Source organism: Oncorhynchus mykiss, chromosome 20, assembly GCF_057628025.1.
Source record: "Oncorhynchus mykiss isolate SJ-2025 chromosome 20, ASM5762802v1, whole genome shotgun sequence".
Taxonomy (NCBI): Eukaryota; Metazoa; Chordata; class Actinopteri; order Salmoniformes; family Salmonidae; genus Oncorhynchus; species Oncorhynchus mykiss.
In genome coordinates, this window is record NC_143041.1 from 24,552,222 (window position 1) to 24,579,969 (window position 27,748).

Here is a 27,748-nt window from a genome sequence, read left to right on the forward strand (position 1 = left end):
AGTAAATCCTCAGTGTAGGTCTATTTACCGTGCGTCCTGCTTCGTTGTTGTGCCGATTCATAGCCGAGCGCGCGTCGGGGCGGTTCTCTCTGGCATCGGCAAACTCTCTGGACACCAGCACCCCGAACTCGGCGTCCTCGCTGCAGCCGCCCCACTTCCAGCCCTCCCCCGGGGGACCCTTGTGGTGGGAGTCACAGCCACACATGGTGGACGTGCCCTCGGCGCAGGACCGAGTCACAGCAAACGCCACCCCCGCTGAGGCGACGGCGTGGACGAACGCCGACTCTCTGGTCGCTGGAGAGAAAAGCATAAGAGGACATTAAAGGAATCAATCTTTAGTGCCCCATCTTCTTAACGCAGCAAGTTTCACTGCTGCCAACTTCAATACGGCAGGGTCAATGAAAAGGATACTGCAAGAATTTAAAAAAAGATTCTGAGACATATCCGTGAGAGGAGTTAAAACATTAGACTCTGATCACTACCTATGATTTTGGGAACACGTCGTAGTGATGGCTACAGTAGACAGTGTCCCCTGGCTGTGACATCAACCTATTGTGGCTGGTGTCAGTCGGGCCTAATGCTCAGTGAGATCTCGGTGACCTCCTGTCATCCCCGAGGTGTGCTGTTTTGCATCTGGATAGTGTTTCAGGAATGTTGTCCCCCTCCGTCAGAGCCCACAGGGCCTCTGGGTAGAAACTGAGCAGGCCATCTGCTCTGCTCCGCTGCCGTGTTCGTGCTGAGAGATGGAGTTACGCCTCCTTTGAGCGCAACCGCTTATTATGTAACCAGACACCATTGTTTCGCAATCACAGCACACTTACTGTGGGCTCATCCATTTCTCTGCTGCACCACCTTAGACTGCACACACACACACACAGGCAGGCAGGCAGGCAGGCACGCACACACACACACACACACACACACACAGGCAGGGACGCACACACGAACACACACACACACACACAAACCCGGAGGGTAAGGGGAGGGCCTACTCCCTGCAATGGATTCACTGTTAAATCTAGGGAGGCCTAGCCCCCCTAAAACTGACTGTAGTTAGTAGTGTTCTCTACTACATACCTGCAGGGACGTTAGTTACTCTACAGTGTAAGCTGATCTACAAGTCTTTGTAGTGCTGATTTGCATTAAACAGAGAGAATCATCATTGAAAAAGGTGTAGTCTGGGTTGCCAGGGGACATTTCATGCGTTCATAAAGTGAATTAGAGTTCACAGCCTTTCATGAGGTTACCCTTTTTTATTTGAGCATTTTAAGTTACACATCCTTTGTTTGAATGAAACCTTCACGTGAACGGCTGAATAGGGTCATAAGTTCATAATAGGGTGAGAGGTCATATGGCTGCTCTGATGGGAAATCCGGGGAAGTGGAAACGTATTAAAAGTCACTAGATTACCACTAAACATCACCTCCTATCTACATGAAAGCATGTCACACACTATCTAATCAGTTAATACATCTTCTAAACGTATAGTCACAAAACCATGACTAAAGAAATTTTCTCAAGTGTCCACAATCTACATTTTTTCCCCCCCCAGTGTGCTTAATTCTAAGTGAACAGCTATAAAGCAACATTTTTGTGCTAAAACCTGTGAATGTTTGTTTGATTGGATCACATACACCTCTGGTTGGGAGGCGACCGGGAGTCCCAGCTACCCTGGCAAGCCCTGCTGAGCTCTCCACAACAGGGGCCTGTGAGCTGTGGGCCCCTGGAGCTCTGGTTGTCAGCCAAGGCTAGCGCTGCTCCTGCTACCTGCTGGGCCCATCAATCCGCCTTTGTTTCCCTTGTGTCACACTGTATTACCCACACAAAGGGCCCAGCGACTCGCGCCCCCACAACTCCGCTCTGCCCAGAGCTGGCATTCCCTTAACCCCCCCAACACCCTCCCTCTGCCACCACCCTGAAACACCATCCTCCAATACCACCACCACCTCCACTCCCCATTTCCCCCATAGTAGTTAAGGTGGTGGTGGACTGGTATAGCCACCCTGGTCTGGGGCCCCTTCCATCCTCGCCAACCCCTTGCCCGTCACTCCGACTCAGGCCTCCCCCCTCCCTCGCCAGCACCCCCTGCCTTCCTTCCACTTCACCCCCAACGTGCCGGCCCGGGGTAGGTTGGGAGATTCCCTTTCAGCCTGTTTTCATGACAGAGTCAAAAGGGCGTGTGAATGGAGCGTCCGTGGGAGCCGGGCTGTGTGAGGCGCGCACTGGTCTTCATGCACAGTAGGGGTTGAGCTGAGCCCCCCAGCCCTTTTATATTGCCTGTAATCTCATTTGGCCTCCCCTTCTCCCTTTTTATTTATTTTATTGAGGAGAGCGAGGGAGGTTCACACTGCCCATTCCTGCCCAGATCCCTTCCCCTCTGACACACAGGCTAATTCATTTCCAATCAGCAGCCTCACTCCACAACACAAAAACCCATCTTCATCATTAGGGATTTCAAGGCGTACTCCGAGCACCCCCGGGTTCTGTTTTTGTGCGTTCTGTGTTTTTGCATCAGATTGTTTAAAGCAACCAGTCAGTGTCAAGACCGTCGGTGCTTAGTATTTAGTGTGAAAAGCCCGATAGATGATCTCCAGTGTGTCAACTGTAACAACTGCGTATCAAATTGAATTGCGTGAGCTAATCTTGAGCGATTCACAACACCGACTAACCTTCTTTCACTGTCTAAAAACGTCAGCGAGGTTGGGAAACCCGGGAAGAAGACACACAAACTCAAAAGACGTGATGTTGAAGGTAGAGCGGTGGATTGACGTTGAATCATCTGTCCCTCCTTGTCTCGGCGCTCATTTCTCACTGCAGTAAGGAAAGGTGTATAGATAGTACTGTTATTACCCTGCGAGTCATTTGTCAGCCGGAGCACAGGGGACAGGCAGTGCTCAGCTGCAGAGTAGCGGGTTCTTCTATTCCTATGTCAGCTTGCTGTACTTTCCTCACAATTGTTCACACTGTTTGTTTCCCGTTTTCTCACTGACATGTCCTTTAATGTTTTTATCACCGCCATGAGAAAAAGTAGAACCTGCAAACCCCCTAGAACCTGCAAACCCCTGCTGAGGTCAGATTATCTCATTTTTTTACAGAGTCCAATATCATTCTTGTTGTACATCAATTTGTTTTTTTGTATGTTTTATATGATACTTGGCTGTCATTCATATATCCCCCCAAAAAATATAGAAATTATATCCCTCATATAAATACCTCATTAGTAGTATTCGGCCATTGGGGAGAGGAGTATATTTGTATTCTTTAGACAAACAGTCCTGTTAGAGTAAGAAGCCTACCCTTGTCCAGCACAGGGCCAAAGATGGCTAGGTTGTCCTTGATGGTGGTACAGTTCCAACGCCGGCCCCTGAACTGGTGCTGGCACTCCTGGATGCCCAGCTTCACGCCCTCGGCCACGCTGGGCATGATCTCGATGTAGTTGCGACAGAAGCGCAGCTGCTTGGGCACCAGGCCAGGGATGGAGCCGCACAGAATGGGTTGGGAGCCCAGAGACGAGTACTGCTGCCCCAGGGCTAGGGACCTGCAACACACAGAGAGAGGGGGGGGGGGGAGTATGTCACGTACCACCCCAGCCAGACATAGTATCACTACCTAGCGCCTACGCTACACAGTCTCCCACAGTCTCTCCATACAGCTTTCTAAGGAGAAGCTATCTATAGGATCTGCTGCCATTGAGTAAAATAGAGTGCCCTCTCTGAACTCACTGCCTCAATGAGAGGGAGGGTTATACAGTATATGCCAGGGGAGGCCCTCCACAGAGGCAGATTGTCCCCAAAAAGAGGATTGCCTCTCAATATACAAATGTAGCTTTTTTGTCCCAGTGGTTTAAAATATTCTGTGCTCATAGTTGGATTTGCAGCCGGTGGCGTTGATTTGAGTTTTTCTGTGGGGAATGGTTTGACTTGGTGAGTGTTATTGACTTTATGAGCGCTTAATGCAGTGGAAGTGAGTGCCCCCCCCCCAGTAACAGAAGCTAATAGCCCCTCTTCAGGGAAGGGATATGACCTATTCGTATTGACTTTTCAAAGTGCTCCCTCTTGTTAGCCTCCAGAGACCCTGATGATTCGAAAGATAACACACACACGAACCTGTCTGTTTGTTTCTCCTCTGGGGAAGGCCCCATGTACAATAATAAGACACAAACACACCAGTGGCTAATTTCTTTGTTATTCGTTTGTGGTTTACCTATTGATGATATGTGATCTGTGTCTGTGTGATTTAAGATTGACTGGGTGTGTGTGTTTGTGTACAGTTCAGTGTGTGGTAATGGACATAAGGCATTCCTAAAACTCCCGGTGCCTCACTTTGGGCTGGCATATAAACTCAGCCATAAAAGAAACGTCCCTTTTTCAGGACCCTGTCTTTCAAAGATAATTCGTAAAATTCCAAATAACTTCACAGATCTTCATTGCAAAGGGTTTAAACACTGTTCGCCATGCTTGTTCAATGAACCATAAACAATTAATGAACATGCACCTGTGGAACGGTCGTTAAGACACTAACAGCTTACAGACGGTAGGCAATTAAGGTCACAGTTATGAAAACTTAGGACACTAAAGAGGCCTTTCTACTGACTCTGAAAATCACCAAAAGAAAGATGCCCAGGGTCCCTGCTCATCTGCGTGAACATGCCTTAGGCATGCTGCAAGGAGGCATGAGGACTGCAGATGTGGCCAGGGCAATAAATTGCAATGTCTGTACTGTGAGATGCCTAAGACAGCGCTACAGGGCGACAGGACGGACAGCTGATCGTCCTCTCAGTGGCAGACCACGTGTAACAACACCTGCACAGGATCGGTACATCCGAACATCACACCTGCGGGACAGGTACAGGATGGCAACAACAAATGCCAGAGTTACACCAAGAAAGCACAATCCCTCCATCAGTGCTCAGATTGTCTGCAATAGGCTGAGAGAGGCTGGACTGAGGGCTTGTAGGCCTGTTGTAAGGCAGGTCCTCACCAGACAACTCTGGCAACAACGTCAGGAAACACTGGGCACAAACCCTCTTTCGCTGGACCAGACAGGACTGGCAAAAAGTGCTCTTCACTGATGAGTCGCGGTTTTGTCTCACCAGGGGTGATGGTCAGATTCGTAATTATTGTCGAAGGAATTGAGCGTTACACCGAGGCCTGTACTCTGGAGCGGGATCTGATTTGAAGGTGGAGGGTCCGTCATGGTCTGGGGCGGTGTGTCACAGCATCATCAGACTGAGCTTGTTGTCATTGCAGGCAATCTCAATGCTGTGTGTTACAGGGAAGACATCCTCCTCCCTCATGTGGTACTCTTCCTGCAGGCTCATCCTGACATGACCCTCCAGCATGACAATACCACCAGCCATACTGCTCGTTCTTTGAGTGATTTCCTGAAAGACAGGAATGTCAGTGTCCTGCCAAGGCCAGCGAAGAGTCCGGATCTCAATCCCATTGAGCACGTCTGGGACCTGTTGGATTGGAGGGTGAGGGCTTGGGCCATTCCCCCCAGACATGTCCGGGAACTTGCAGGTGCCTTGGTGGGGTAACATCTCACAGCAAGAGAGTTCATGCAGTTCATGAGGAGGAGATGCACTGCAGTCCTTAATTGGTATTTTTAAATCACTTATGAATGATCTTGATACTGATTCCCCGACCTGTCAATGTTTATAATTAGCTGTTTTTGATTTTGTTATACTCTTGTGAATTCTATGTTTTTTACTAGATTACTTGTAGTTTTTCATGTTATTTGTCTGTTATTTTTGTAATGACTTGGTGCTGCCTATCTTGGACAGGACGCTCTTGAAAAATAGATTTTAATTCTCAATGAGCCCTTCCTGGTTAAATAAAGGTTTAATAATATTTTTTTTAATGCAGCTGGTGGCCACGCCAGATACTGACTGTTACTATTGATTTTGGACCCCCCCCTTTGTTTTCGGCGACATATCGTTCCATTTCTGTTAGTCACATGTCTGTGAAACTTGTTCAGTTTATGTCTCAGTTGTTGAATCTTGTTATGTTCATACAAATATTTACACAAGTTAAGTTTTCTGAAAATAAACGCAGTTGACAGTGAGGACATTTCTTTTTTTGCCGAGTTTAGATGTGCCTAAACATGGATTAATCACCACAACGAGACAGCCCAGATCAGCCAGGGATGCCAGAAACCATTATAGTTTCATTGAAGTAATTAATTTTAATTGACAGATTTTTCTCCAAGATAAGGGGGGGTGATGTTTGCTATGTCCATGTTTTAACATGCTTACTATGATGACAAGCTCAAACAAAACTGCACGGCGTCTTCCAGAAGTTGTTATGTTTGCCATAAAGTAGTTATGGGATTTTGTAGTTTTATTGTTTATTTATTCAAAGTGTATGCCACTTTCATAAACACACAAACATGCCCTTACCTACCTACAGATATAGGACCTGTTGAGGTTTTTCCTGCACACCAGGAAATGCAAACTTGTGTATTCAAGGTTGAGAAAATACTAATGAAAAATGTACCAACCCCTACAAAAAATGTCCATTAATTATAATCCACATAATAATTCACATTTCTTGTAGTCTAAGGCACTGCATCGCAGTGCTAGAGGCATCACTACAGACCCGGGTTCGATCCAGGGCTGTATCACAACTGGCCGGGATGGGGAGTCCCATAGGGCGGCGGACAATTGGCCCAGTGTTGTCCTGGTTAGGGGAGGGTTTGGCCAGGGGGGCTTTACTTGGCTCATCGAGCGCTAGTGACTCCTTGTGGCGGGCCGGGTGCCTGCAGGCTGACCTCGGTCATCAGTTGAACAGTGTTTCCTCCGCACTTCTTAACACCAGCTCGCTTAACCCGGAAGCCAGCTGGACCAATGTGTCATTGGTACAGCTGGCTTCCGGGTTAAGCAAGCTGGTGTTAAGAAGTGCGGTTTGGTGGGTCATGTTTCGGAAGACGCATGACTCGACCTTCGCCTCCCAAGCCCATTGGGGAGTTGCAGAGATCAAAATTGGGGAGAAAAGGTCGTAACAAATAAATAAAAAAATTATAATAATAATAATTCACATTTCCTGTTGCTGCAGGATTATTTTCCCGCTGTAGCAAACTGGCTCAAATTAAGATCCTACATCTATCTGTATGCGATGTGGCGCAATCCCCCTTGCACCACATCTGCATTGCTGTAGATTTTAAAGTGATGCTCCAGAGTTTCAGGCAGATATTTTACAAATTCCAATTTATACAATATGTTACGAATTTGTAAGTGCTTAAGATCCCAGACTGCATCTTTACATACTGTAAGCTAATTCACAATCCTTATCTGTTTTATGACATTGCTAAACTGTACTGCTTTTTTTTATCAGCATACATAGACATTTTTGAGTTTGATACAGCTGGAACACAGCATTGGATATTATGTGTGTAGTTCCCTGGCCCATTTGAAGTACAACTGTGACTGTGTGTTTGAGTGTAAGATGAGAGCTAGCTAATGTGTGTGTGTGTGTGTGTGTGTGAGAGAGAGAGAGATAAAGAGAAAGTGTACTGTCAGTGCTGTAAGACAGAGAATCCAGGGGCCCCAGACAGGGCCAGCGACACCACACTACACGGCAGCAGGATCAGCGAGAGAGGCCTTGCCAATGTAACTGCAGACACTCTGACACTCTGCCGAGCCTGGGCTGTCTGAGTGCCGCTGGAGGCCTTGAGACAGGGAGAGAGAAAGAGGTAGGCAGAGGGAGAGAGAAAGAGAGAGACAGAGAGGGAGAGGATCATGGAGGAACAATCGCTGCTGATCAGATCAGAGTGCCACTCGGGATGACCTCAGGCCCCCCGCGGGGCGCAACCCTATCACGGCAGCCTCTGACTCTGACAGATTAGTGCGCCGCTGCACCCCACCCCACCCTGACACAAAAGCCATTGAAGTGAGGGGGGGGGAATTCCCCCCTCAGAAAAGTTCACAGCTCATGTGCGCTTTGCTTTCTCCCCCCCCCCCCCACCTCCTGCCACACACTTTTGTTTTTTGATCTCCTTTGGAGTGCAGGTGAGCATTGTTACAGCAGGCTCCCATGTATCACTGCTTGCCAATGGGGCTTACCCACTGAGACAGCAGGCTGAATGGCTTGGCTATTAATGCAGCTGAGCTGACGGAACATGTGAGGCCGTCAACAGCCATCAATGCCTGGTCTGCCACATGTGGTACTAACTGACCTATAATGTTCAGAAAGCTCATGCAATTTCTGGACTTAATAAAGATGTGAGGCAAGACTGGTGACGATATCAAGGTCCATTATAGTAAGCAGTCCTATCTCAAAATACAAAAATATGCCAGCCAGGTAAAGCTACAGTAATTTCGCCTGCATTGACCCAGGTTTCAGACCGCTAATTCATTTCAATGCTTGGGGTTGTTCTTTTAAACCACACCTGAAATATGTGTTCGTATTCACAAATACCTATCCCAATGAGATCAACTGAATAGTTCCCTAACATTTCATGTTCCCTTGCACGAAAACTGACTTCTGACTGATTTGCTGGTCATTTGGGAGTAATCATTATTCATCTATCCATTTTTTTTTCTGTTATCCATTAATTTAAGGTCGTATTTACTCGGGCGGCGAGCAAAAAACGTATGAACTCATCTGCCAATCCCAGAAATCCCACTGAATTCAAGTGTTGCTGACTTCACTCTGTCTGGAGTGACTGAGTGACTAAGTAGCGTAATTACACAGTCTGCTTGCTGTGCTACTGCCCATCAATCACCCAGTCTGCCATGGGGCGGACCTGAGTGGATGCCCTGGCCCTGCATGGAGTTGCCTGCAGTGTTGGAGCCGATCCCTGGCAAGGCAATAGCCAATCGGCTCGCCTCCCCTCTCCCTGGTGTGTTTGCTGCAGTGGTGACGCACCAGTTTCGGAGGCAACGTGTGGATGTCTTGATGAAGTCGATTACTTAACCACACGGGGCTTACTTGTGGACATAGCGTGTTTAGACTACATGCTGAGGCTCTGCGTGTCGATTTTATTTTGTTTATAAAGGATGCGCCTCACTTTGTCTGTGACGGTTTGAGATGAAAGCAAGGGGTGTCTTTGGCTAGGTGCTAATGAGAGTATTAGACCTGAGGGGAAGTCTGTGGGTGCCAGGTGTATCGCGCGCACACAGAGCGTTGTGCGTATATCACGCGGAGCCTGCCTGCTTCGCCTCGCTTATTGGAAGCCAGGAACGACGTGTCTGAACCGAGTGGGAGAGGAGCACGAGGCAGAATGCCGGGGGAATCCGCTGTAGGGGAGTAGACGGAGGAGCAGAAACTGTGGGGCTTGGCAGGTGCATGCCTAGGCAGGTCTATGACTGTGGGGCCTCCTCTGGCCTTGGGGGGTTTAGTGCTGCTGGTTGGGGGGTTTCTCAGTATCAAAACCAACCTGACGTGAGCACATGGGCCACTGTAAACCACAGACACAAAGAAGAGGAAACAAAGGGATTCTACCACACACTGTAGAACAGTTGAAATGTGGACATATCTATGAAGGATATTTTCACAGGGGCAAAGCCTCTGGGAAGGTTGCGATTCTGCTCCATATGTCTTCTATGAAGGTTTGCTCCACCACTCCCGTTGCGGCTGAATAACCTTTGATTCAATCACTGTGTGGCTGGAATGTTTTGCAGCCATTTCTGTTGGAGGTCTACACCACAGGGGGTCAACATGTTGTACTTGTCTAAGAGCAGACAGATGAACTTTCCCTTTGTGACAGGTACTCCATGTCCAGAGGCACAGAAAACACTGTGCCCCTTCTGAACTAGCTAATGCATGACATCTGACCTCACTGCCTTGGGCTTGGTGGCCTGTAAGAGTGGGTTTGAAGTTTGTGACCAGCTAGAACTCCTATCCTATCATCACTTTGACCTCCCAATCACGCGTTCGGCTCACCACCAGTCAAGGATAATCACGTAACATGTGTAGCCCTTCTCATCTCCAATAGTATGAGACCAATGTCAACTGTAACATGTGCCACATCATTCAGTGGTATTAGGCCTATAGGCTGACTTTGTATAGGGAGTAGGCATAATCCTGACAATGATGTCATTATGATAATGCTATTATATACCTTTCTTCTCTCAATATGCCCATTCTCTTTCCTTTAAAGTTAACTAGGCAGGCTATCACATGGCTATCTAAATTCACCAATATTGCTAGTTCGTCACCCATCCACCCCTACTACCACAATACGATCCATCCAATACAAGAACAGGACCCTGATAGGCGGGCCTACTATGTCATTTGGTGTTTTAAATGGCTTCAGTCCTTATATTAGTAGCCTAGACACATTTCAACTAAGCCGATTTAGGATTTCCAAGAAAAGTTTTAGGTTTTTGTTGATAACGTCATAGCTCAACTCACTGTTTCGTTGGAGCCCTCCCCATGAGGAACACTTGTGGTTGCTCGGTCCATTATTGCTTACTTTACTTGTTGATGTAAATAGCCTGCCCTAACACGTTTCACTCTGTAGGAAATGTCCGTCAACGAGTTAACATAACGTCCATCGTCATGGCGCCACATTTAGGTTAGGACGAACGTGACAGGTTAGGATGAACGTGACAGGTTAGGATGAACGTGACAGGTTAGGATGAACGTGACAGGTTAGGATGAACGTGACAAGTTAGGATGAACGTGACAGGTTAGGATGAACGTGACAGATTAGGATGAACGTGACAGGTTAGGGTAATTCGATTAAGGCTAGGAAAAGGGTTAGCTCAAATGCAAAAATGATCCCGACGCAAATCGAAAATATCTAGCTACAACCGGGCCTTCCCTGAGAACAGTCTTGGTTTCCACTAATGGCAATGGATTCTGCTTAATTTAGGCAGCATTTGTAAGCTAGCGGTTTACCAAATCATGTAAGCATGCAAGCAAGCAGTGTTACAGTGTTGAGGTCGATTCAGTTTTCAATTATTAGATCGACAAGGAATTTAAGCTAATGCTCTCTGGCAAGGATAGGCCATTTGGCTCGAGGCTCTGCTAGGGGTTTTAAAACGTTTCTTACCCAGGGACCCCTGCCCAGGTAAACCTGAGACCAGGGACCCCGATCATATGTTCGCAACAACAAAAAAGTCACATCTTATCATCAGGCGAATGATACTAGTAAGTAGGCATAGAAGTCATCAGCATTGGTAGACAGTTTAATTATTTTAACTTCACAGTTCAATAAACACAGTCTATTAAGCTAGAAAGGTATCACGGAGGCATAGAGAGCATGTTTCTGTTGTAGGCCTTTAAGCAAGTTTTCTGCAATTCTACACTTTTGTCCATTGAGCTGAGAGAAAAATTTGAGAAAAACATTTTTGATGCACATTTCAAGCAATTCTACACACTTTGGCATGGAGCTAAGAGATCATTTTGAAGTTCTAATTTCCTGCAATTCTATGCATTTTGCTTTTGCTTAATGCTGTGTTCCTCTGCTCAAACGTTATAACAAACTCAATGGGCATGTACCATGAATGTCTGTTTTTTTTGTATTTAGTACTCTTCCTGACTTTCTATCTTTTATTTGATTGATAGTAATTAAAGATGGTTATTCAAAAATATTTATAGTTCAACATCTTTTCTGCATGCGTTCTATCTGGTTTTGGTTACTTATATTGACACTGAAACTGTTTTTCCATCCTGAAAATGATCGCTTAGAAGGCCCACATAAGAATTATATATACAGAAAACCCCCTGTAAGTAGCTCCAATGACTGTAATGACCTCCATATTAAATTATTTTGATTTTGGCAATGAAGCCCTTTATCCACTTCTCCAGTGTCGGATGAACAGGAACAGCTAGCATGCTAACTGTTCCTGTAGACTTCCAGTCATTGCGCTAACACTGGTTTGCATTGCCGTGTGAAAATAGCTCTAACTTCCTTCATACCGGACATAAAAATGGTATCCATGATGGTATTCTGTTGCAGCTAGTGATAGTCTTAAAATAATCATTTTTCACATAAAAAATCCCCACAAATCGTTTTTAAAAAATAAACAAATACGGACCTCCAGACCCCTGTTTGAAAAGCCCTGGGCTAGGCCACACACATGACGCTACACACATGCAACAATAAAGACTTTTAATGAAGAGCAGAAACTGTAGGCCCTACAAAACTGACAAACTCACCTTAGCTTGAGTAAGGTGCAGGCAGCAAACAATATTGTCAGGAGGGGTAGCCTATTACTGTCTTCTGAGATGACTGTGAGTATATTTAAAGTTGACTTTTTTTGTCGCAATCTTGCATGTCCAATGTGTTATGGAAAATGCTATGTTTTCCTAGGAAGAGAGACAGAGTAAGAAAGAGGGAGAGGAATTAGAGAGAACCAGCCTGTCACAATCCATCCTCAGGCACTGTTCATAGCTCCATGGAAAGTAGGGTGCGTGTGCGTGCCCATGTGCACGTGTGGACGAGAGAAGCAGGAGGGCGGGGGGGTTTGCTCTGTTGCTACTTGTACTCAAAAGTCTCACTATCATGCCATGCATTTAGGTGCACACATGGCAAGATACCCTGTCCTAGTTATTGTACAGTTTTTTTTCTGCATAGAAAAGTAGGGGAGAGTGGGTTAGGTTAAGGGTTAGTTGAGCCACCCCTTGTTTCTAGGAAACAATACACAAAATGAATCAGGTGACCAAATATTTAAGAAGAGCCTGTGAGGAACTAACAACATGGAAAAAGTGGTATATAAGTTAGGTCCAAAAAAACGTATTTTCACAAAGTCAAATAAATGTATTGTGTTATAGTATTCATGATGCTTGTATCTAAATCAAGGTAGATAGTTGTAAGATTGTTTTATTCATCAGTTGGGGTCTCTGTACACTACAATATGAGATCCTAAACCTAGCATGAAAGTGCATCCTTGTATCTGTGTGGGGTAATATAGTCAAAATGTTTGCTTTGGGGTTAGTTGAGCCAATGGCCACCGCACTCCATATACACAGTGGGGCAAAAAAGTATTTAGTCAGCCACCAATTGTGCAAGTTCTCCCACTTAAAAAGATGAGAGAGGCCTGTAATTTTCATCATAGGTACACTTCAACTATGACAGACAAAATGAGAAAAAAAAATCCAGAAAATCACATTGTAGGATTTATTTATTTATTATTATTATTTTTTTGTGTGACTTTTACCCCTTTTTCTCCCCAATTTCATGGTATCCAATTGTTGTAGTAGCTACTATCTTGTCTCATCGCTACAACTCCCGTACGGGCTCGGGAGAGACGAAGGTTGAAAGTCATGCGTCCTCCAATACACAACCTAACCAAGCCGCACTGCTTCTTAACACAGCACGCATCCAACCCGGAAGCCAGCCGCACCAATGTGTCAGAGGAAACACCGTGCACCTGGCAACCTTGTTTAGCGCGCACTGCGCCCGGCCCGCCACAGGAGTCGCTGGTGCGCGATGAGACAAGGACATCCCTACCGACCAAGCCCTCCCTAACCCGGACAACGCTAGGCCAATTGTGCGTCACCCCACGGACCTCCCGGTCGCGGCCGGTTACGGCAGAGCCTGGGCGCGAACCCAGGGACATTGTAGGATTTTTAATGAATTTATTTGCAAATTATGGTGGAAAATAAGTATTTGGTCACCCACAAACAAGCAAGATTTCTGGCTCTCACAGACCTGTAACTTCTTCTTTAAGAGGCTCCTCTGTCCTTCACTCGTTACCTGTATTAATGGCACCTGTTTGAACTTGTTATCCGTATAAAAGACACAAGCGTCCGTCCTAACTCATTTACCAGAGAGGAAGGAAACCGCTCAGGGATTTCACCATGAGGCCAATTGGTGACTTTAAAACAGTTACAGAGTTTAATGACTGTGATAGCAGAAAACTGAGGATGGATCAACAACATTTTAGTTACTCCACAGTACTGACCTAATTGATAGAGGGAAAATAAGGAAGCCTTTACACAATAAAAATATTCAAAAATATGCATCCTGTTAGCAGCAAGGCACGAAAGTAATACTGAAAAAAATGTGGCAAAGCAATTATCACTTTGTTTTTCAGGACAAAAAGTTATGTTTGGGGCAAATCCAATACAACACATTACTGAGTACCACTCTCCAAATGTTCAAGCATAGTGGTGTTTGCATCATGTTATCTGTATGATTGTAATCATTAAGGACTGGCAAGTTTTTCAGGATAAAAAAATAAACATCTGCTTTCCACCAGACACTAGGAGATGAATTCACCTATTCAGCAGGACAATAACCTAAAACACAAGGCCAAAATCTACACTGGAGTTGCTTACCAAGAAGACAGTGAATGTTCCTGAGTGGCCGAGTTACAGTTTTAACTTCTGCTTGAAAATCTATGGCAAGACCTGCAAATGGTTGTCTAGCAATGCGGATCAACCAATTTGACATAGATTGAAGAGTTTTTTAAAGAATAACGGGCAAATGTTGCACAATCCAGGTGTGGAAAGCTGTTAGAGACAGAAAGCTGTTAGAGACTTACCTAGAAAGACTCACAGCTGTAATCGCTGCCAAAGGTGCATCTACAATGTACTGTCTCTGTAAATTAGATATTTTTGTATTTCATCTTCAATTAACTTGCAAACATTCAAATCAGATCAAATTGTATTAGTCATATACACATATTTAGCAGATGTTATTGCGGGTGTAGCAAAATGCTTGTGTTCCTGACTCCAACAGCGCAGTAGTATCTAACAATTCACGACAATACACACAAACCTAAAAGTAAAATAATATAATTAAGAAACATATAATATTAGGACGAGCAATGTCGGAGTGGCATTGACTAGAGTACAGTATATACATATTACATGACAAAAACAGTATGTAAACATTGTTAAAGTGACTAGTGTTCCATTATCAAAGTGACCAGTGATTCCATGTCTATGTATATAGGGTAGCAGCCTCTAATGTGCAAGGTTGAGTAACCGGCTGGTAGCCTGCTAGTGATGGTTATTTAACAGTCTGATGACCTTGAGATAGAAGCTGTTTTTCAGTCTCTTGGTCCCAGCTTTGATGCACCTGTACTGACCACGCCTTCTGGATGATAGCGGGGTGAACAGGTTGTGGCTCGAGTGGTTGATGTCCTTGATAATCTTTTTGGCCTTCCTGTGACATCGGGTGCTGTTAGTGTCCTGGAGGGCAGGCAGTGTGCCCCCGGTGAGGCGTTGGGCAGACCGCACAACCCTCTGGAGATCTCTGCGGTTACAGCCGGATTAGTTGTCGTACCAGGCGGTGATACAGCCCGACAGGACGCTCTCAATTTTGCATCTGTAAAAGTTTGTGAGGGTCTTAGGGGCCAAGCCGGATTTCTTCAACCTCCTGAGGTTGAAGAGGAGCTGTTGCACCTTTTTCACCACACCGTCTGTGTGGGTGGACTATTTCAGATTGTAAGTGATGTGTACGCCGAGGAACTTGAAGCTTTTCACCTTCTCCACTGCGGTTCTGTTGATGTGGATGGGGGCGTGCTCCCTCTGCTGTCTCCTGAAGTCCCAATCAATTCCTACGTTTTGTTGACCTTGAGGGAGATGTTGTTTTTCTGGCACCACTCTGCCAGGGCCCTCATCTCCTCCCTGTAGGCTGTCTCGTCATTGTTGGTAATCAGGCCTACTACTGTCGTGTCGTCAGCAAACTTGATGATTGAGTTGGATGCGTGCGCGGCCACGCAGTCATGGGTGAACAGGGGGTTGAGTCCTGTGTTGAGGATCAGCATAGTGTTGTTTCCTACTTTACCACCTGGGTAAACAGAACTATGGTCAGAATGTGACAGACCCCCCCCCCCCCCCCCCCCCCAAAGGTGCGGACTCCGGCCGCAAAACCTGAACCTATAGGGGAGGGTCTGGGTGGGCGTCTGTCCGCGGTGTTGGCTCTGGAGGGGGACTCCGGCATCGCCGGACAGGCGGGAGCTGCCTGTCAGGAAGTCCAGGACCCAGTTGCACAGGGCGGGCTTCAGACCCAGGGCCCCGAGCTTAATGATGAGCTTGGAGGTTACTATGGTATTGAAGGCTGAGCTATAGTCAATGAACAGCATTCTTACATAGTTATTCCTCCTGTCCAGATAGGATAGGGCAGTGTGCAGTCCGATGGCAATTGGTTAATCTGTGGATCTATTGGGGCTGTATAGGGCCACAAATCTGTATAGGGCCATAAGCAATTAAGAAAATGGCTCCTACTGTAGTGGCCAGTGATTTTAATGAAGGAACACTAAAATCTGTCTTACCTAATTTCTACCAGCATGTCACTTTGCAACTAGAGGGGAAAACTATAGATTACCTTGAATACACACAATCAAACACATACAAAGCTCTCCTTCACCCTCAATTTGGCAAATCTGACCATCTCTATCCTCTTCATTCCTGCTTCAGGAATGATTCAATCTCTATTGCACTACACACTGCCCTTTCTCACCTGGACAAGAGGAACACCTAGGTGATAATTCTGTTCATTGACTACAGCTCAGCGTTCAACACCATAGTGGCCTCCAAGCTCATCACTAAGCTAAGGACCCTGGGACTGAACATCTACATCTGCAACTGGATTCTGAACTTCCTGATGGGCCGGCCCCAGGTGGTGAGGGTAGGGAACAATACATCCGCCACGCTGACCCACAACATAGGGGACCCCTAAGAGGAGCGTGCTTAGTCCCCTCCTGTACTCTCTGTTCGTCCACGACTGTGTGGGTGCACATGACTCCAACACCATCATTAAGTTTGGCGACGACACAACGGTGGTATGCCTGATCACCGACGACGATGAGACGGCCTATAAGGAGGAGGCCAGAGACTTGGCAGTGTGGTGCCAGGACAACAAACTCTCCCTCAACGTCAGTGAGCACGACCCCATTCACATCGACACAGTCATGAAGAGGGAACAACAATGCCTCTTCCCCCTCAGGAGGCTGAAAAGATTTGGCATGGGCCCTCAGATCCTCAAAAAGTTCTATAGCGGCCTCCCGAGTGGCGCAGCGGTCTAATGAACTGCATTTCAGTGCTTGCGGTGTCACTACAGACCCGGGTTCGATCCCGGCTGTGTCATAACCGGCCGTGACCAGTAATCCCATAGGGCGGCACACTATTGGCCCAGCGTCGTTCGGGTTAGGGGGGGGTTTGGCCAGGGGGGCTTTACTTGGCTCATCGCACTCTAGCGACTCATTGTGGCCGGACGTGCGCCTGCAGGCTGACTTCGGTCATCAGTTGAACAGTGTTTCCTCCGACACATTGGTGGGTCTGGCTTCCGGGTTAAGCGGCATGTGTTAAGGAGTGCGGTTTGACCTTCGCCTCCCGAGCCCGTTGGGGAGTTGCAGCGATGAGACAAGATCGCAATTGGATATCACAAAATTGGGGAAAAAAAGGGGGTAAAATACAAAAAATGTAATCAAAATGAATCAAAATAAGTTATACAGCTGCATCCTTGAGAGCATCTTGACTGGATGCATCACCGCTAGGGTAGTGCGTACGGCCCAGTACATCATTGGGGCCGAGCTCCCTGCCATCCAGGGGTTGCAGCGATGAGACAAGATCGCAATTGGATATCACAATGATGTACTGGGTGTACTGGGTCGTACGCACTACCCTAGCGGTGATGCATCCAGTCAAGATGCTCTCAAGGATGCAGCTGTATAACTTATTTTGATTTATTTTGATTACATTTTTTGTATTTTACCCCCTTTTTTCCCCCAATTTTGTGATATCCAATTGCGATCTTGTCTCATCGCTGCAACTCCTGGATGGCAGGGAGCTCGGCCCCAATGATGTGCTGGGCCGTACACACTACCCTAGCGGTGATGCATCCAGTCAAGATGCCAGGCGGTGTCAGAGGAAAGCCCATAAAATTGTCAGAGACTACAGTCACCCAAGTCATAGACTGTTTTCTCCGCTACCGCACGGCAAGCGGTACCGATCCACCATAAAACGCTATATAGACTGCTAAATAGTTAGTTAACCAGACTATCTGCATTGACCCTTTTTTGCAGTAACTTATTTGACTAATCATCACATACCCAACTACTATTCATAAACTGTCACTTATTCCTAGTTATATGTACAGATATACATCAATTACCCCTGCTCGACTCAGTACTGGTACCCTGTGTATATAGCCAAGTTATCGTTAGTCGTTGTGTATTTATTATTGTGTTTAACTTTTCTATTATTTCTACATTTTCTTTCTCTCTGCATTGTTGGGAATGACCCGTAAGTAAGCATTTCACTGTTAGTCTACACCTGTTGTTTATGAAGCATGTAAGGAATAAAATGTCATATGATTTGATTTTGTTATAATGTTTGAGTCATTCAAATGGCATAATGTGTAGAATTTCTGGAAATGAGCTTTAAAACAGCTCAAAACATAATGTTTTGGATTAGCAGGAATTTACAGTTGAAGTTGGAAGACGACATACACTTTAGCCAACTACATTTAAACTCCTGACATTTAATCCTAGTAATAATTTCCTGTCTTAGGTCAGTGTAATGGCATTCAGAGGTGGAAGAAGGATCGGACCAAAGCGCAGGGTGGTAAGTGTTCATGATGATTTATTCACTGAACACTGATATACAAAAACAATAAACGATGTGAACCAAACGAAAACCGAAACAGTACAGTGTGGCCCAAACACTCACATGGAAACAAACACCCACAAACCAAAAGTGAAACCCAGGCTACCTAAGTATGATTCTCAATCAGAGACAACTAACGACACCTGCCTCTGATTGAGAACCATACTAGGCCGAACACAAAAAACAACCTAGAAAAACAAACATAGACTGCCCACCCCAACTCACGCCCTGACCATAATAAAACAAATAATAAAATAACAGAACTATGGTCAGAACGTGACAGAACTCCCCCCCTCCCCCCCAAAGGTGCGGACCCTGGACGCAAAACCTGAACCTATAGGGGAGGGTCTGGGTGGGCGTCTGTCCGCGGTGGCGACTCTGGCGCGGGACGTGGACCCCACTTCACCACAGTTTTTGTCCGCCTCCTCAATCGCCCCCGTGGCCTCTTACGAGCGGTGACCCTTGCCGCCGACCTCCGACTGGGGACCCTAGCCATGCGTCCCGAATGGACGGGAAATTTCCGGCAGCGCCGGACAGGCGGGAGACTCCAGCAGTGCCGGACAGGCGAGAGACTCCGGCAGCGCCGGAGTGAAGGACGGCTCTGGCGGCTCCTGGCTGGCTGACGGCTCTGGAGGGAGACTCTGGCGGCTCAGGACAGACGGGAGACTCTGGCGGCTCAGGACAGACGGGAGACTCTGGCGGCTCAGGACAGACGGGAGACTCAAAACTATGGTCAGAACGTGACAGTCAGTTAGGATCACCACTTTATTTTAAGAATGTGAAATGTCAGAATAGTAGTAGAGAGAATCATTTATTTCAGATTTTATTACTTTCATCACATTCCCAGTTTAGATACACTCAATTAGTATTTGGTAGCATTGCCTTTAAAAGATTAAATCCTATGATGTCAAGCAAAGAGGCACTGAGTTTGAAGGTAGGCCTTGAAATACATCCACAGGTACACCTCCAATTGACTCAAATGATGTCAATTAGCCTGTCAGAAGCTTCTAAAGCCATGACATACATTTCTTGAATTTCCTAGCTGTTTAAAGGCACAGTAAACCTCTGACCCACTGGGATTATGATACAAGTGAAATAATCTGCCTGTAAACAATTGTTGGAAAAATTACTTGTGTCATGCACAAAGGAGATGTCCTAACCGACTTGCCAAAACTATAGCTTGTGGTTGAAAAATGTGTTTTAATTACTCCAACCTAAGTGTATGTAAACTTCCGACTTCAACTGTAGCTTTAAAACTGTAAATGTTTCTCTCCGTCCCATTTCAAAATGTGTAGAATTGCAGGAAATGTGAATTAAAACAGCAACATTTAATTTTCATTTACTTATCTTTGATGTCCTTTTGTTGTTTGCATGTGCACTATCCTTTTGACCCTATGCAGCCAGGCCCCATCTACTTTTTAACTCTTCGCAGCTGCAGTGGTCAAAACAAGAAGAAGTTTGTGCTCTGGTATTGTGCCTGGCGGACCATGCACAAGCTCCACCACAGTCTGGACCTTCACTTCCTGATCACAGGCCACACCAAGTTTGCCCCCGACTGGTGCTTCGGCCTCATCAAGCAGCGCTTCAGAAAGGCCAGAGTGAACACTTTGTCTGAGATTGCTGGTGTTGTGAAGGACAGCACTGTGACAGGGGTCAACATCCCACAGCTGGTTGGACTGGAGGATGGTACGGTGCTGGTGGAAAGCTATGGCTGGCAACAACACCTGACTCTGTACTTCAGGCCGATGCCACAGGTCAAACAGTACCAGCACTTCAGGTGAATATCATTTTCATTGCATTGTAAGGGGTTATTCTTTTTTTTTAACTTAGGAGTTGAATTGATGATGTGCAAGGTTGTAATGTTTTCTCAATTTCCTGTTTTACAGCTTCGATGCTCTGGAGCCTGGTGTTGTTGTCGCTGAGGAGAGCTCGGACTCAGTCGGGACCGGGTTTCAGCTGCAGCGCAACACTGACATCCTTCCTCCCATATATGGTCTGCCTGTACAAGCACCACCTGCACTGGACATAGCTAAACAAACGTATGTTTTTGAAAAGATCAGGGAGTTTTGCGATGAAGAGGCTATGGACATCACATGCCCTGCACCAAAGTCAAGGGCAGGACAGAAACAGGCTCTCCGAATATAGATTCCTTTGTTCATGCGTGGTTTGGACGGACCAGTCATCAGCAGTATCTGCTGTGCCTCTATTCAAATGACTCTCTCCTAACACAAATACGTTGCTGCTACTATTTTTGTTGTCGACTCCTGCTGCTGCTCTGCCACTTTACCCCTGATTGTACGCATATACAGTGCCTTGCGAAAGTATTCGGCCCCCTTGAACATTGCGACCTTTTGCCACATTTCAGGCTTCAAACATAAAGATATAAAACTGTATTTTTTTGTGAAGAACCAACAACAAGTGGGACACAATCATGAAGTGGAACGACATTTATTGGATATTTCAAACTTTTTTAACAAATCAAAAACTGAAAAATTGGGCGTGCAAAATTATTCAGCCCCCTTAAGTTAATACTTTGTAGCGCCACCTTTTGCTGCGATTACAGCTGTAAGTCGCTTGGGGTATGTCTCTATCAGTTTTGCACATCGAGAGACTGAATTTTTTTCCCATTCCTCCTTGCAAAACAGCTCGAGCTCAGTGAGGTTGGATGGAGAGCATTTGTGAACAGCAGTTTTCAGTTCTTTCCACAGATTCTCGATTGGATTCAGGTCTGGACTTTGACTTGGCCATTCTAACACCTGGATATGTTTATTTTTGAACCATTCCATTGTAGATTTTGCTTTATGTTTTGGATCATTGTCTTGTTGGAAGACAAATCTCCGTCCCAGTCTCAGGTCTTTTGCAGACACCATCAGGTTTTCTTCCAGAATGGTCCTGTATTTGGCTCCATCCATCTTCCCATCAATTTTAACCATCTTCCATGTCCCTGCTGAAGAAAAGCAGGCCCAAACCATGATGCTGCCACCACCATGTTTGACAGTGGGGATGGTGTGTTCAGCTGTGTTGCTTTTACGCCAAACATAACGTTTTGCAATGTTGCCAAAAAGTTCAATTTTGGTTTCATCTGACCAGAGCACCTTCTTCCACATGTTTGGTGTGTCTCCCAGGTGGCTTGTGGCAAACTTTAAACTACACTTTTTATGGATATCTTTAAGAAATGGCTTTCTTCTTGCCACTCTTCCATAAAGGCCAGATTTGTGCAATATACGACTGATTGTTGTCCTATGGACAGAGTCTCCCACTCAGCTGTAGATCTCTGCAGTTCATCCAGAGTGATCATGGGCCTCTTGGCTGCATCTCTGATCAGTCTTCTCCTTGTATGAGCTGAAAGTTTAGAGGGACGGCCAGGTCTTGGTAGATTTGCAGTGGTCTGATACTCCTTCCATTTCAATATTATCGCTTGCACAGTGCTCCTTGGGATGTTTAAAGCTTGGGAAATCTTTTTGTATCCAAATCCGGCTTTAAACTTCTTCACAACAGTATCTCGGACCTGCCTGGTGTGTTCCTTGTTCTTTATGATGCTCTCTGCGCTTTTAATGGACCTCTGAGACTTTCACAGTGCAGGCGCATTTATACGGAGACTTGATTACACACAGGTGGATTGTATTTATCATCATTAGTCATTTAGGTCAACATTGGATCATTCAGAGATCCTCACTGAACTTCTGGAGAGAGTTTGCTGCACTGAAAGTAAAGGGGCTGAATAATTTTGCACGCCCAATTTTTCAGTTTTTGATTTGTTAAAAAAGTTTGAAATATCCAATAAATGCCGTTCCACTTCATGATTGTGTCCCACTTGTTGGTGATTCTTCACAAAAAAATACAGTTTTAAATCTTTATGTTTGAAGCCTGAAATGTGGCAAAAGTTCACAAAGTTCAAGGGGGCCGAATACTTTCGCAAGTCACTGTACCTACCTCATCTATCACTGATATCTTTATTGATATGGTTTGTGTACATACTGTATATTATTTTACTTATATTGACACTATCCATTATTGATATTGCTACTATGCAAGTAACCATTTGGCTGTACCGTTTACACCTTCTGTAGAGACCCATCCACTTGGCAAGATGTGGCTGGGATTTCTAGCATTTCTTTCACATGACCCATCAATTTAGACGAGTGCGTCTGGGTAAGCGTCATCTAATATTTATAAAATATTTTTATCTGGACACTTTCTGTTTACTTGGAATGTTTCCTTATTGTAGGCTACTACCACTTTTAGTCTTAAGGTTTACTACACTACTCAGTGTTTAGCACATGACCTCACATGTGAATCCTTAAAGAGATGGGTGGGGTTGGCTTAAAAGGGTGTGAACAATGCTGAATGGGTGTAGACAAAGGAGAGCTCTCCAGTAGGTGCAGTACTAAAACATTCAAAGGCCATTTTCTCGAAAGTGTGTTGACAAGTTTATCAACTTTCAAAGCAGAATTACTTTCCCATTTTTCCTCAAAAATGCAGCTACCATTTTGTAGCTCTCTCTATTTTTATCCCAAGTAAAAAACACAATTTCAAATTTTTCTACATAAGACCGATTTGAGTCAGTCGGTCACATTTTGTCTCTGTAGCCAAGAGGAGGGCCTCTGAAAAATTTGGTCGGTTACCACTTAATTTTCCACACCCACCATCACTCCCACCAGGCTGTAGGGCCTAATCGCTATCTCATAATTCAACCGTATGTCTTGTGCAAATTACTGTATGATAAGTAGGCTTGTTGTAGCCTGAGCCACTGCATTATTCTACTTAAGTGTGTTGACTGGCTACTTCACAAAACACATAAAATATCAGAGAACAGCCTGCTGAAAATTTGGCAGATGACGATATGCCAACCTTTTGACTCATATATCATTTCATTTCAAGGAGATGACTGAGTGTACAGTACCTTGTTTGTTTGCATACAACACTCAGTCGCGTCTACCCTACACACAATGTAACCCATTTGTTATGACTTGCTGATACATTGGTGATGTAGAACAGAAGAAGTGGGATTCATTGAAGATTTCTCCACTACACTTTGGCATAGGGATAGTTGTTGATGAATGCCAATCATTCTTGTGCATGTGTGAACAAGTTTGATTCGAGTCATTAAATTAATCAAATCCAGTTAATGCCGTTCATTTTTGTGCGCATAGCATTACAGTCCCGTATGCACTGCATTACAGTCCCGTATGCAAAGTTGTCTTATCAAACAGAGATGAGAATCAGACTCCATAGAAAGTCCATAGACTCTTCTATCAAACTTTATTCTACATCAATATGTTGACATCAAAAGTTGTCGGTTTTGCCTGTGGGGGGGGGGGGGGGGGGGGGGACTCTGCTAAATGAGGCCTCATGCACTCAGGATGAACACCAAAACATTGCCATCGGAATCTCAATTTGAATCCCACCACAGGAGAGACAAAGACACTCGGAAGAGAGTGTAAGTGGGCCATGGAAAAGTTGTCGGCTTTGCCCCCAGGATGGGATTTTTCCTTGCGGAGGCTGGAATGCACAGCTCCTGTCTGTGTTGTTGTGTTCAGTTTTTTCTTTGGTACACTTTTGATTTGTAGTCCAACAGCTCTGGGCTGATCAGATAAAATATGACAGGACCCCTGAAAAATGCTTCAACCTGTTTTTGCCTTCTTCCCTTTTCTCACTCTCTTCCTCACTCTTTCCTCTCCCTCCTTAGACACTTTGAGAATGAGTGCAGAGCTGGGACAGGGAGCCCCTGCAGTCAGAACAGAGGAGATCAGGGAGCTTGGGTGTAAACTTGTGAACCTGCCTGTCAAGAAGTGACACTGAGTGAGTGAGAGCAGTGCGGCTTGCAGTTCGCTGAGGGAGCAGACAGAACTCTCTGACTGACTGTGTTCAACACAGTGTAGCAGTGCCAGTCATAGCGGAAGTACCCACTGGGCACAAACTGGTTGAATCAACATTGTTTCAATGTAATTTGACAACATTTTGTGATGTGGAGTCTACGTGGAAAATACATTGGATTTGAAAAAAGTCATCAATTGTTGTTTTGACGGTGAAATTTTAACCAAACAATTATTTCTACCTTTAAAATAACGTCAGATCTTCAACTGTCAGAAAAAATACAATAGCCTGGGCAGCACTTCCTCCTGGAGAATGTATCTATCTACAGCTACCCATTGGTTTTAATCAAGTCCAGCCCTGCATAGCTATGATATTTGTCACTGACCAACGTGCTATCATGAAAATGATTGCTGAGAGATCGCCACTTAAAAACAAAATAGATTCACTGTTGCTATCGAAGTCATTCCAAAGGGTAGGTTTAAAAGAGCAAATGAAATGGAACTATACTTTGTCAATCATATATCATCAAGGTTGCTATTTAGGCCTATATTTATAGCATTTGGGAAGTCATCAACAGCTATTGTTTCAATTCAACCCAGGATTCAACTAAAAAAAGACAATACAATAGGAATTGTACAATAGGGTTTCAAGCTCTTGTTGATTTCAAATGTAATGATATTTAGTGATGTTGTGTTTGGTTGTCAACTAAATACAGTATCAACATTTTAAGGAGATGTATCTTCTGCTTAAATCGTTCCATCTGTGCCTCCGGCTTTAATTCCAGTTTGTCTACAAATGAATTCAATATATGTTGTATTCACGTCTCCATCTCAACCAAAAATCTAAGTTAATGAATAGGACTAAGTCAAATCAAACTTTATTTGAAGTGCATTTAAAGTTTGATTTGATTTAGTCCTATTCATGAACTTAGATTTTTGGTGGAGATGGAGATGTGAATCCAACGTATAAATTATTTCATTGTAGACAAACTGAAATTAAAGCCAGATTTAGTCAGCGGCACAGATTGAGCCATCCAAGCAGGAGATAAATCTTCTTCAAATATTTGGTGGTGTTGACAACCAATCAAAATTCAATATGACTTTTAGACTTTTGACAAGTTAACAAATGGATTCATGTCTCCAACTCAACCAAAAATAAATAAATAAGTTAAAGAACGGGATTAAACCAGTGGGTCAGGAACTTTCCAAGCAGTAGATAGGCCTACATCTCCTTTAAAGCTGTAATATGTCACTTTTTGGGTGACCAGACCAAATTCACATCGAAATGTGAGCTATAGATCTCTCATTCTACTTGAAAACAAGTCTAAGAAATGATAGATCTGTTCTAAGCGCATTATTTCTATACTTCACATCCTTACGTTTTTTTACTTTGGGTTTTGTACACCAGCTTCAAACAGCTGAAAATACCAAATTTTTGGTTCTGGAAAAATATATTTCACAGCGGTTTAGATGGAATAATGATTCTCTACACTATACTTGCCTGTTTCGAACTATTAGAATTTTGTCAACCAGGAAATTACATAGCGCTTTCTGCATAGTGCACTTTTAAATGTTATTTTTGGTTGCATTGTCAACCAAACACAATTCAATATTACTTTTGTAATACATGAAATAGCCTACAGTTAAGTATATGTTACAAACTAATGTAATATTCAACCTTAAAATGAGTAAAACATTCATGGCCACATTTTGAGGTTACTGTAGCTATACATTTCTTCTATAATCATGTAAAGCGTAAATGTTCATGTTAGCATGCATACATAGGTCGTCACAATTGCTGTAATAATCTGCCCAGAATCTTTAACTGCTTTGATTACTGGCCCTATGTTCTTTTAGGTAAATGACAGTGATAACACATGAATCTGTTGTAGGCTATAAATAAACACAATATCCCAAATTGTATTCCCATTTGAACTTTTCTGTGCCTTTAAATGGTTGAAAATGCACTGATATACATTTGGGTGACAACAAAACCAAAAATCGCACATTGTTTTCCCATTGGTGATACCACATTGGAAATTCAACTTTTGACTATAATTTTGAGTGGGTTAATATAGTTTGCAATTTCATTGATCAACGTTTCAACCAAATAATGCCCAAATATCCACGTTGAAATGACGTGGTGTGCCCAATGGCTAGTCCTTTCTCTCTATGTCAGTGTCAGAGCACAGACACGACGGAAATCGTTCAGAAAGAAAACATTGTGGCTTTACCTATCCTAGTATTGTGAGACAGTGGTGATTGCCATGCAGCAACGGCATAATGCTTGTTGAATTATCTGGAATCTTGTGGTATGCATACATGTACATGTAACTGCCAAAATAATGGAAACACTGGAGTAAATGAGGAATACAATGTATACTGAACCAAAATATAAATGCAAAATGTAAAGTGTTGGTCCCATGTCCCGTGTCCCATGAGCTGAAGTAAAAGATCCCAGAAATGTTCCATACGCATAAAACACTAATTTCTCTCAAATTTTGCGCACAAATTTGTTTACATCCCTCTTAGTGAGCATTTCTCTTTTGCCAAGATAATCCATCCTCCTGACAGGTGTGGCATATCAGGAAGCTGACTAAACAGCATGATCATTACACAGGTGCCAATGTTGTGCCATTCATCCGCGGCAATCACCTCATGTTTCAGCATGATAATGCATGGCCCCATGTCGCAAGGATCTGTACACAATTCCTGGAAGCTGCAAATGTCCCAGTTCTTCCATGGCCTCTGTAATCACCAGACATTGAGCATGTTTGGGGACACTCTGGATCGATGTGTAAGTCAGCGTGATCCAGTTCCCGCCAATATCCAGCAACTTTGCACAGCCATTGAAGAGGAGTGTGGGACAACATTCCACAGGCCACAATCAACAGCCTGATCAACTCTATACAAAGGAGATGGAGGAAAATGGTAGTCACACAGGATACTGACTGATTTTCTGAATGGTTTGATGAGCATGAAAACGATGTGAACCATGTGCCATGGCCGTCTCAGTCACCAGATCTCAACCCATTCAAACACTTATGGGAGATTCGGGATCCGTGCCCAAGACTGCGTTTTCTACCACCATCAAATGATGGAATTTCTTGTAGAAGAATGGTGTTGCATCCCTCCAATAGAGTTCCTGATACTTGTAGAATTTATTCCAAGGTGCATTGAAGCATCCAAGGTGCATCAAAGCCTATTAAAGGCCAAATGCAGCCATTTTTATCTCAGTATCAAATGATTTCTGGGTAACAATTATGTACCTTACTATGATTTGTTTTCAATTAAAATGGTCAAAAACAAAAACAGCTTTTTAGCAAGATGATAACTTTCTCAAGCAAGAGTTTTGCTAGGACTGTCTGAGTGGGGAGGGGAAAACTGAAAATGTGCTGTTATTGGCAGAGGTTTGGAACTTTA

At 44.5% G+C, this 27,748-nt stretch overlaps 1 protein-coding gene across 1 annotated transcript in view; it reads right to left on the bottom strand.

Moving 5' to 3' along the window:
• Positions 1 to 27,748, bottom strand: part of LOC110499116 (proto-oncogene Wnt-3) — a 37,801-nt gene that overhangs the window by 3,769 nt on the left and 6,284 nt on the right. The window contains exons 2-3 of the mRNA XM_021576034.3: positions 3,297 to 3,538; positions 29 to 294 (exon numbers count right to left, since the gene is read on the bottom strand). Of these exons, the coding sequence (XP_021431709.1) occupies positions 29 to 294; positions 3,297 to 3,538 (508 nt within the window). The remainder of the gene's footprint in view (positions 1 to 28; positions 295 to 3,296; positions 3,539 to 27,748) is intronic.